This window comes from Engystomops pustulosus, chromosome 3 (assembly GCF_040894005.1).
Source record: "Engystomops pustulosus chromosome 3, aEngPut4.maternal, whole genome shotgun sequence".
Taxonomy (NCBI): domain Eukaryota; kingdom Metazoa; phylum Chordata; class Amphibia; order Anura; family Leptodactylidae; genus Engystomops; species Engystomops pustulosus.
Genome location: NC_092413.1, coordinates 97,598,724 through 97,611,241, shown reverse-complemented (window position 1 = coordinate 97,611,241; position 12,518 = coordinate 97,598,724). Strand labels below are relative to the sequence as shown.

At 37.5% G+C, this 12,518-nt stretch overlaps 1 protein-coding gene across 4 annotated transcripts in view; it reads left to right on the top strand.

Moving 5' to 3' along the window:
* LAMA2 (laminin subunit alpha 2) overlaps positions 1–12,518 on the top strand; it is a 567,760-nt gene that overhangs the window by 161,754 nt on the left and 393,488 nt on the right. For all 4 annotated transcript variants that reach the window (XM_072141562.1, XM_072141561.1, XM_072141563.1 and 1 more), the window contains exons 8-9: positions 6,092–6,270; positions 9,399–9,498. In XM_072141562.1, the coding sequence (XP_071997663.1) occupies positions 6,092–6,270; positions 9,399–9,498 (279 nt within the window). The remainder of the gene's footprint in view (positions 1–6,091; positions 6,271–9,398; positions 9,499–12,518) is intronic.

Below are 12,518 nucleotides of genomic sequence, written 5' to 3'. Positions count from 1 at the left end.
TATTGTACATAACCCGGGGACTGCCTGTATTTCATTGTTCAAATAAAAGGATGAAGCGGATATGGGTGAGGGGGTAAGAGGAGTAGCAGCGACTATCATTTTGCGCTATCTTGGGCCAATATGTTTTATCACTGGTGCCGCCTTATCTCTCTATTTTAATGATATAGCTGTTGTCTTTGCAGCGAAGATAGTGCTCAGCCTGGCAAAATGCCACTCTGCTCCATGGATCCCCTCATTCACAGAGGGTAGTGCCCCTAAATGTTCTTGTTTGTAGAGGTTCTCTCTATTTTAGACACTTTTTCATGATATTTTTGGTTAGTTTGCATGCTAAGAAGCCCATATACCACTTTTGCTAACAAGTTACTACCATATAGGAACTGAATATTTGAACAGAAGTATGGAAGATCTGCTTCACAATGGATGGCCAAATAACATGCCTTAGGGTACATTATGTTTTTGATTGGCAGGGACTGTCCTTGAGAAGATGATATAAAGGAATATAAACAGAACCTTAATGGACTTTTCCTGTCATATATCTATGGAGGGTTTGCTATAAATATCTGATACAGTGAATTTGAATCCCACAGTATCAGGTCAAAGTAATCCGATTCACAATTTAGGTACAGGTTTCAGAGATGGTCCATGGAAAGTCATCTGCAAATAAGTGATGCATGTTTTAGTAAATTACAATATTCAATATTCATTGAAATTAACTTTTTTATGGAAGTAGAAATTTGTACTGTACAACACTGAGAATGTTCTAATAAAAAAGATAATAGCAAATGTTAGTATTGAAATACATTCTTTATTATGAAAAATACAGTTTTCAATTATCAATGAATCCCAACCTCTAGACTGTAGAGCTTGATGGATGCTAAGTCCATTCCATCACAGAGTCTAAAAGGGATCAAATAAAAAACACTTACAGCACTCTAGAATAAACCGAACTTGTATTTGTAAAAAATGATGTTGCTCGGTGATATAAAAAATATATATAATTATTTTAAATTAGCAACAGTCAAATACAATAGTAAAAGCCATTTAGAACAAATGTCATTGCAAAGCTCAGTATATATGGGAGGAGCTGTTAAATGACAATTGTTACATATCAAAGTGCTCGAACCCTGCAATAAGACATTACAAAGGAAGCACAACCTACAGAATAAATGTTGTTGAATGTCCCTGTGATTGCTTGACAATAGCGAACTTACAATAATACAATATGTGAGCTGCAGGTCTGTTCCTAGTAATAAGTAACCTCTGGCTCAGGGAACATGACAAGAAACAAAAACAATGTGGTCTACAGTTAAAGGGCAAATATGTTGCTTGATTTCATTGTTGGTAGATTTCAATGAGACATAGATTTTTTTTTCCTGTGAAAAAGAAAACTTTTGGAGTAGTAATACAATACTGTAATAATACAGTAGTTCAGAAAAATGAATGCTTACTGTAAAACTTGGACAAGTAAGACTTGTATTTAGATCCACTTTAGCCTGATATCAGAATACTTCTAAAACTAAATTCTAACTCTTGTTTTCTGCGGTATACATATAAAAAACACATGTTTTCTATAATAACCAGCATAATGAAATCATGCATTTGGTTTCCAATATGCCTATATATTCCTATGTTATATGCTATTTGTTACTAATGCGGAAACATATACACATGTCGGAAACTCTAAGCTTTAAAATGAATATTTTTCTATTGATGGTCCACGCAATTTTTTCAGGTTCAGCATCATAAAAATATTTTTTGAAAGCTCTATTTGCATAAGATTGGGGAATGAGATTGGAGTTGCTTTCTATAGAGATCACAATGGTTAGTCCCTATGCTTGTCTTTCTGACACTTAGAAGTCTAGGTGCTTAAATAGTATCTAGTAAATGCTTACATACCTGTAATATGGAGGTCAGTTTACCCCACTTACTCAATGCAATAGATGCGTATTATGGGTATTTCCTTTGTCAGTCATATCAGGCAGCTCCAACTCTAACTCTTTACATGCATGGTAATACAGGGTTTTACATTCATTTATATATAAAAGAATATTTTTATGCAATACACAATTTGGTGAGCTAATCTACATTGCCAAACTCACTCTCTCCTGGTCATGTCATGGAGCACAACTAAACTAGGGAGCAATTACAACATAAGCCCCACCCAATTGCATTGGTCCAACTAGATGAGATTTAAAAAAATGCAATAGTCAAAGTGTATTTTTATGCAATACATAATTTGGTGAGTTAATTTCCGTTGCCAAATAATAATAAAATGGATAATATGAAATGGACCATATAATGAATAAAATAAGAGTAAAATAAATAATAAACTAAAAAGAATTCTAATGTTATGACGTGGAGTCCCTGACGTCAAAAGAATATTAAATTAAAATTCACAATGCATCTGAATAATGAACCGTACCATTCGATAGTCACCTATATTTTAGATGGTTGTTTGCTAGGGCATAAGTAGGAGATGCTGGGCCCCAAAATCTGTATGAAGCACCCCTTCCCGTTAAACATAAAAAATACATATTAATATACACATTTACAGACTCAAATACTACATACAAAAATGTGCATGTACACACACACATATGTATACACTAGTTTCATGCACTAGAAAAGTTGCCCATGTGTCTTCACTTACGTTAGTGCTGTCTGCAGACTCTGTGATTTTTTTTTCCATGTCTGAGCACTGATGAACAGGAGGAGCTGTAGAAGCAGAGTTATTACTCATCCTGCTCCCCCCTCCCCTTTTCCTGTTGGTCAATGAAGACAGACAATGGAAATAGAGACACATTGGGCGATGAGGACAGGCTGGAGCAGTGAGTGAGAGGTCCCTGTGTATATATGCAGAGGGCAGCGTGGTGAGAACAAGAAAAGGCTGAAGCTATGAAAAGAGGTTAAGATATAGGTACATATACATGCAGCAACATGTCTAATGGAACAGATTTATTGAAAAGTGGCCAACCCCTTTAATCAGTGACTACAATACGGATCAGACATAGAAGAAGGGGCATCTATATACTCACAAGTGACATGTCTTCTATATTGGTTAAAAAGCTGCAGGACAAATTCTCTTAGCCATGACTTATCCATGCAGAATTTGCTGCCAGATATCTTTATGCTGAAGATCTCTGCACTGTGCGCTTTAAGATACCACAGTCACATACAGCATAATCTCAGATGGATAACAACACTGCACCTCTACACTAAACATAGCCCTCACAACACAAGTGACTTTGCTGTGCTCCCTGTACAGTACTGAATATCATTCCCAACACATATGTCTGTGCCTCCCCTACCAAAAACTGTACTCTGCCTGAATAAAAAATACAGTTCTCCTAAAAAGTATCCACTGTTAACCATCAATTTTGTAATATATTCTTTTTTTTTTAAATACAGCATTTTTTCCGAATCCATCGGGTTTTCGTTCGGCCACGCCCCCGATTTCCGTTTCCGCCAATGCACTACAATCTGATCGCGAGCACCAAAAACAATTCAGGGAAAACCGACGCAAAACGCAAAAATTCGGGTAACCCGCCGTAAAAACGCAAATGGGCCCTTAATAAATGACCCCCACTGTGTCCAAAAAATTATGTATTAAGTGCTTACTAATTTCAGGTCCCCTTGAATTAATTACTTTGACAAACTCAATCTCTCATGGTGATGTCATGGGGCGCAACTATACTAGGGAGCCTCATAATTCACAACATAAGCCCTGCCCACCCATCCAAGATGTTATATTTATGCTAAATTTACTTCCTTAAAGGAAACCTACCACTTGTAGTGGCAGGTTTCCGATGGCAATACCGGGCAACAGCTCAGGGTGAGCTGGTGCTGGAGCTTATTTTAGTTAGTGTTTTAAACCGCGGTATCGCGGTTTAAAACACTTTTTAAACGTTATAGCCGGCGCAGGCAGGTACGCGCTCGGCGCTTACCGTGCACGCGGCTCTCATTCACTTCCTATGTAGCCGCGTGCACGGTAAGCGCCGAGCGCGTACCTGCCTGCGCCGGCTATAAAGTTTAAAAAGTGTTTTAAACCGCGATACCGCGGTTTAAAACACTAACTAAAATAAGCTCCGGCACCAGCTCACCCTGAGCTGGTGCCCGGTATTGCCATCGGAAACCTGCCACTACAAGTGGTAGGTTTCCTTTAATTCCTCACAGTCCCGACACCTGTATACAAAATATCCTGCCACCACCTATACGTCAAAATAGTTTAGTTAATAAGGGTCTCCCTTATACTAGTTCATAACACTAGTTACTAACAATGACTGTAAGATAATTAGATATTGTATTTCCTAAGATAACACTGGTATCATAAACTACAATGTAAGACTACATTTAGAGACTAATTAAGTTTTAAAAATATGCATTGCAAAACATAAAAGTAATTTTCACGTAAAAATAGAAAAATGGTTACAAAGTAAGAAAACATAGAATCCAAATGCAAACATTGTGCAAAATAAAAAGGATAAAAATTAATAAACCTAAATGAAAGAATTATCCGGCAGTAGGTCTTGGCAGAAGAAATTTCGTCAGTCTGTTCAACTGATCCCCAATGACACTGAGTATTGCAAAGCCAGATAATTTATGCTCTGTGGATTTTTCCCTTGCCCCCTGTTTGCGACATCACTGAGAAGGGAATGTTCATATACCAAGTAAATTTTGTGGCTTGTTATTAAACCTTATAACTCTCCACCGAAAATTTATACAATGGTACAACTGCCTCCAATTGACTGGATACCCCTTTCTCTATGATCCTAAACCAGACATGAGGGACTTACCCTAGTGCTGACCCTGACCCTATCCACTTAGCAGGTGCTTTTGTGCTTTACGCCCATGTTATTTGGATAGAAATTATTATCCTTAGTATGAGTTTCCCTCCAAAAGAAATGACATAACCCCCTTTGCACACTAAGGAGCCTTTTTCTTTTGTCCAGGATGAGAACTAAGCCACCTCCTGCGATGACTATTTTGAATCAAGACTCTCTGGTGGGTTGCAAAGAGCCCCAACAAAGATTTTATGGTCGCTTAGCCCTAAGGTGTAATTAAGATTGGAGTCTAGGAGAGACAGGCACACTACAAATAATAGAATATGCCAATATTTTATATTGTTACCCTAATTAAATACAGTTAAACAGTGATTAAATTATGGAGTCCCCAAATTAATGACATGATTTAAAGTGCCTCCACTCTAATTAATTATACAGTGCCCCAACAACAAATTATATATATTGTCCCCCACAATAAATAATATACAGCACTCCCCACAATAAAGGCCATACACAAATGCCAAGAATAATAGTATCCTATGCCCCATCCCCTCACTAATAAATTATGTAGAGACACCCAGGGGTGTCCGTGAGCCATTAAGACCCGGGGTTGTATTAATATTATACGACTACAAGTCTGTAATTCACATCCTACATACGGTACTAGATTAATCTTTTAGGGTAATGAAATATGCATCCCTTCTGTCTGCTTTCAATCTGGTGTTTCAGGATCTTTGGAGGACCTTCAGGTCATAAAATGGCTCTTGTGTACTTGTGTATTGAGAGCATGAACAGCTATAAAAGTTATTCATGGATGTAGGTTTGTCTCCATATATAATTTGGTTGGTGGTAATGGACCCCCTAGTATGCATAGGCCCCAGGATGCTGCCCAAACCACCTATATTATATGACAACCCCCTAATATATGGTGAAAATGGTCTCCTTTAGGCATAAAAAAGATGCAGGGTCGCATAATAAATAACATAAATGCTCCCACAAAAATATATGCTATTCCCAACTATTAAATTGTATTCCATGTCTCTAAATAAATGTCTCAGGGGCCCCTGGGCAGTTGCCCACTTTGCCCACCCCAATGTCGGCCCTGCAGACCCCCAGACCCTGCCCATATGGCTGCAATGCTGGTAGTTACACTACTAGTCCCTGATTACTTCAATGCAAGATGTTAAACTGCAATAACTGCATATCATCGCACATTGACATTTTAAGAAAACAATACACTGTGCCATTTCTATTGTTTATTTTATAAAGTTTCCCAGTAAGTTCCTTACATACTGTTATTTATTTGTTAGAATGCAATTGTCATGGGAAGACTAGTGAATGCTACTATGATCAAGAAGTGGCTAACAAGAATCTGAGTTTGAATATTAATGGAGACTACATTGGAGGAGGAGTTTGTATCAACTGTACAGAAAACACTTCTGGAATAAATTGTGAGACCTGCATAGATCAGTATTACCGACCTCAATGGGTACAGTATTTACTTAACTAATCTATATACACTGTATATAAGTGTTAATCTGTTATTAAGACTTTTTATACCACAGATGGAGGCCATTTGGTGTCCAAAGCAAGGTTTGCATGTCATTTGCCTCTAAAGTTCAGCATCATAGCTAATCATATTCTGGAATTTACAGCATTATTAATTGATTGAATACCACTTTATAGTGTCTGTAAAATGTAAAGCATTTACGTAGTCCTATGTCCATCAAGCTAAATCAAGGCAGTAAAGGGATGTAAGGGAACATAATTCCATATAGTTAGATAAACATTAATGTTATTTTGCTGTAAGAAGGCATCTGAGCCTTTTTAAAGCCGTTGCAGTCCTTGATGTAGCCATCTTCTGGAGAAGGCCATTACACAGATTAACCATTGTTATAATAAGAAGTTTTGTCATCTCTGGTGACTGTGTCCAAACTGAATGACTCCTTGCTGTCTCAGGTGTTTTTATTCAGAAAACCTTTTTTTGCCATTTTTTAATAGTTATCTATCCTCAAGACTATAAAAATTTTATTTTTATGTCCCTCATTACAAATCTGTCACAACACTCCTATTTTAGTACCCTCTACAACTCCAATGCATCCTGTTTTATGAGCTGGATGCCCCAAAATGAACTGCATCTTCCAGATGTAGCTTTATGAAGTGTAAATATTTCATCCCTGTCTGGTAGAAAAATCCTCCTTTAATACATGACAAGATTCCACTGGCTTTTGAAGCAGCTGATTGACACGACATGTAGTTATATAGTCTTTTATCTACAAGTACACTCAGGTCCTTTTCAACAAAGAATTATCCCAAATTTAGATACCCTACATAGACTACACTATACTATACAGCCTGATGGCATGGACATAGTGCTATTAATCCCAATTTCTATATTACTAACAAACAAGTCAAATTATAGTGGGCCTAGTACTGAGTCTTAGGGGGACCAGTCTGAGTATAAATTGTGGACCCCATCACTCTATCTACAGTATCACATGTCCTAGAACACTATACTCACAGTAGCTCATTTGTCCAGTTTTTTAAATCTCTTCATAAAAACGAAGCTGGTTACTCTGACAACCTATGTCCTTAGTGAACATTTGATAACATTTGATGTTAATTTGTTTATAAAGTTATTCAATAGCCCCCACATGAGTCTTTTTACCACAATAAAATCTTAGTGACACTACAGACCGTTAGTCTGTTAGTCTGATTTCCCATCAGAGCTCCTCACTTGAAAGTACAAACATACCCTACAGCGTCTAGTCAAGTGGTACAAATAAAATATACAATCTTTATTAAATTTATTTTATTAAAAGCTCAAGACTATTCATCTGTCTGATGGTATGTCTCAGGTACCCAGAAAAAAAGGGAAGTGTTTCAGTATGTAACCACTCCCTCCTATAATAAATACACAGTAATCTAAATAAAAATTCACATATACAGGTATCAGACATGAAAAGTGCTCACCCGGTCGTGATTCACCCAGGCTGGAAGCCTCATGTCGGCTGGACGGTGTACTCATCTTTTAGGGGGTCAGATAAATCTGGGGGTGGGTAATGTAGTTCCCTATAAAAGTCTCCAAACTGTCCCTTTAACAAGTGCCCATCCACCCTTCCCTTACACGTTATGTCTATTCCAAGACTCCTCAGATTATTATGGAGCGGCACTGTGGATAAAGCAGATTTAATATGAAAGGCGTAATATTAATGTTTGTCTTATTGTAAATATCCAAAGTAATGGACCTCCATTAGTATCCAGATATCTAAGGCATACAGCCCAACAGCCCTTACCTCCTTACAAGGATTAATGTGTATGCAGGTCTCCCAAGTCACAATCACAGTGGTGATATGTGTCTCATGTGTTGGGTTGGGTTGTGTTAGGTTATACGTGCAGCTCTACTAAAGTGGGACCGGTTACATACTGAAACACTTCCATTTTTTTCTGGGTACCTGAGACATACCATCAAACGGATAGATAGTCTTGAGCTTTTAATGAAATACATTTAATAAAGATTGTATATTTTATTTGTAACACTTGACTAGACGCTGTAGGGCACAATGAGGGACATGTATCTTTATTTCTGCTACTTTAATTGTCTCACTTTTGAGACTTTTCACTGCAATTTTAGCTGTCACTTTTTTAAAGTACGCCTTGGTCTGCACCTTTTGCGGTGTGCCTTCTGTATCTTTATTTTCCAGATGTTCCGTGCAACTTTTCACTCATGTATTACTTGCTTATTTCCGCAACTTTTTAGGTGCAAATCTGCATCTGCTCCAGGGCAGGTGCAAAGGAAGGATTTTCTTCATGGACCCTGTATTAACATGTAAATTGGAATTATTTCCATTTTACATTTTTTGGTTACTTTGGTTACTTCTAAGGGTGAGGTCACATGTGGCGTTTTGGTTGCGTTACTTTTACAAATGCAATGTAGACGTGATGTTAACGCATACGTGACATTAACGGATACATTAACATTGCGTTTACTATGCTTTTTGTAAAAACAAGTGTCATTAATGTAATTAGGCAATTCCTCGGCTGTTGTAATGTGTTTCAAAACGCAATTAAAACACAATCAAAACGCAATGTGTGAACGCACCCTTAACATGTGTGACCGCAGCCTCATTTGTCGTCACACCTGGGGTGTGACTGCGGTGCTTAAAAATGCAGGACACGGCCTTAAATCCAAAACTTACAGTAGTGTCAACTTCTGCATCTAACCCCCTCACATGGCTTGTGTCCATGTGCATTTGAGATGTTTGCAATAAAAAGTCTCAAAACAGAAGCCAAAATTTGCACCTGCCAGGAAAAACTGAACATGTATCACAAGTAAAAAGACATGATCACACAGCAGCAAAAAAGGGCTGCCAAATGTCTCAAAAAAATCACCACAGAAAGAAAAAACTGTGATACATGTCCCCCAATGAATTCTTAGCCAAATAATTACATGACTAAAGGTCTGTAAATATTTGGCCGAGACCTGAAGCCCTATTGAAATTTTCCACAAAAAGCTTAGTATTTCATTATACTGTAGTTAGTGTTGTTACCTTTAACATTATATGATATCTGGTTAATAAATTCAATATTACATTTTTTTCTTGATTGTTTTATTAGGTGTCTCCAAACTACCCAAATCCTTGCCGGCCATGTAATTGTGATCCAGTAGGTTCACTCCACAATGTATGTGTCAAGGACTCAAAAGAAGCTACTGAAGGTAAAAAGTTAACTTTCCTTATACCCTATGGAGAAACTATACCCAATACATATTTATTGTATTCTCATTAGGTATGAGTGGGCCCATTAAGTTTCAGATTCGGTTGCGTTCATATGAACCTGAACCTGATGGTTTAGGTACAGAACCCAAATACTTACCCCCACTGGTAACATCTGTGGTCGGATGGACCAATCAAGCGTATTACCATTAAAATGCTGCTAGCGAAGGTGCTGACATTTTTCAAGAGATCATCACTACACAATGATGTCATGGGAAGCGAGAATCCTATGGAAAATAGCACGTCCTGGACATTTAAAGACTCAATTGAGTACTTGTGCATTTGAGGGAAAAAATACAGATGGTAAACCTTTTGATCTTGTTGGTACCTAAACAACACAAATGATAATAATTAATAATAATAATTCCTTTATTTATATAATGCACACAAATTACGCAGCGCTGCACAGAACTTGCCAAATCAGTCCCTGCTCCCATGGGGATCACAATCTAATCAACCTACCAGTATGATTAAAGGGACCCTGTAAGTATTTGGTGCACTAAAATGTAATGGCAGCTGCTTCGATGGAAAAGGTACTTAGATTTGCAGTATTATGTAAAATAAATTTATCTGTATTGTTTAGTAGTCAATATGGGGCACAATATCATATTTGGTCACACAAGTGCACAGCTCGTTAGTATCACATAGAGAAATCAGAGCTGTGTGATATAATGAGCTGTGCACCTGCTTGATATCACATGACCAGACACAGATTTCTGTCCACTGGAAGTACACAATGAAGCCTCCTGTTGAAGAAAAATAAAAATAAATCTAGAAAACTGCAAGGAATTTATACAGAAACTATATGGAAAACTGCATTACACATACAATATCAATTATTTGCTGAAAGTGGACAGCCTTTAATTACATTGTTCAAACAAAACACCCACACTATGCAGTTAAATACCATTTAAATTTCATTTGAATTGATGCAAAACAAATTTAACATGTAGTGCCAATTCACACTGGAAACATTAGAAAGAATTAGAGATGGTTTTCAGAGAAAAGTAGCTGATGAGGCTCTTCCTCCAGGATATGCTGATTTAACTGGCAAATAACCATACAAGTAGATTTGTTAATAACCCACAAATGTAAAGCCTGTGCTGCCCTGTACAGTTAACAATTGCACATTTGACATTCATTATACTGCACTTCAGTTATCCAGTAAGTAGAACAGCACACTTTTGCTGGGAACTATTTCTTCAGATGAACAGAAAATGGAATTGTACGCGGCATGAGGCAAAGCATTGACTATGTTTATACTTTTATTAAAATGTGAATGTGAATGAATCTTTCATGACATGAATTTAAAGTGGATGAAAATTGTTCATTTTCTTTAAAAATTATAAAGTGCAATGAACATGGAGCCACTGAAGCAAAAGTGTGGGAGAAAATGATTTTCCTAGTATAATTACAAGTAATACATAAGTGGCATATAATGACAAATGCACACTTTATCTGTATGCTTGTTTTGGGATAAAAAGTTAATTTGCTGGAAATTGGATGTCAGTTCCAGTTGTAAATTCAGCTCTCATAATAATACCCATCCTAGTTGAATTGTGAGATAAAGCACCATTGATAGCTGGTTGTAGCATAGATGTAAAATACACAGCTGGCATATTCATTGTAGCCCTTATAAACAATCCGTATTCATCTAATGCAATATTTTGTGTGGCCACTGATAACATCACTAGCTGTGATATTATGCATTTCCCTTTGAGTGCCTATTATTTTTTAATGACCGTAGAATGAGTCATTTAGCCTTTCAAAGCCTTGGTGCGTTTTTTATGACAAAATATTGTTTAACTGCTTAACGCCATGTGACGATATAGATCATCCTAATCAGCGGGCCAGGATTGTGGCGGCACTGTCAGTGGGCCCGGGAGATCCACAGCAGGAGACCGACTGTTACATACAGCCATGTCTCTGCTGTGTCTGCTTAGCAGGGAGAGCATTCCTTTCTGAGCAGTTTAACCCCTTAACTTAATATTTTTATTATTATTATGGAGAGGATTATTATTAATACTACTGCTACTAATAATAACAGTCTCCATAATAATAAATACATTTTTGCCCAGCCAAGGATTTGGAAACCACAACCTCTACCTGCCAAAGAGAGACAGAGCCTCTATCCACTGGGCTGTAGGCTTAGTGGTTGTCAATGGGTGGATTTTATGTAACTAAGTGTTTCACTGTTACACTGTGACACAGGCTCCATGCACTGGTATATGGAGAGACATCTTCTCAGAGATCATTATTGTAATTATTGAAACAACTATTATTTTTATTATAATTATTATCATGGAGATTATTATTATTATTAATAATAATAATAGTAATAATGAAAATAATAATAATAGTTGTCTCAATAATTTCTATAATAATCTCTAAGAAGATGTATCTCTACATACCAGTGCACGGAGCCTGTGTCACAGTGTATCAGTGAAACTCTTAGTTACATAAAATCCTCCCATTGACAGCCACTAAGCCTATAGCCTAGTGGATAGAGGCTCTCTATGGCAGGTTGAGTGTGGAGGTTGTGGGTTCAAATCCTGGGCTGGGATTAATTGAATTAAATAGAGTCTTGTGTCTGGGGAAGCCCTGTGAAGTGAAGACACCATATATGGACAGATGGTGATATCTCCCTGATGATGTGGTCCCTGCTCTGTGCTAACCCGACACATCTCTCAAAAGGATTTCCTACTTGATGTCTGCTCTGCATACAGATACACGGAGTCTCTAGAGTCTATGGAAGTCATTCAGTACTGCAAATTCTGGCTTTGAAAGTATACTAGGTGGAAGACAGAGCTGGGACAACCCCAGCCAGTGTGGGGACCTGGAGGGAATATCTGGGACTAACTCCCAGCTACCTGTGATGGCGGGACAGAGGTGAAAAGCCAGGTAGCTTTAACTCCTATAACAGGTGCTGTAAGCTTAACAGCTTAAAAACTTTGACATAATC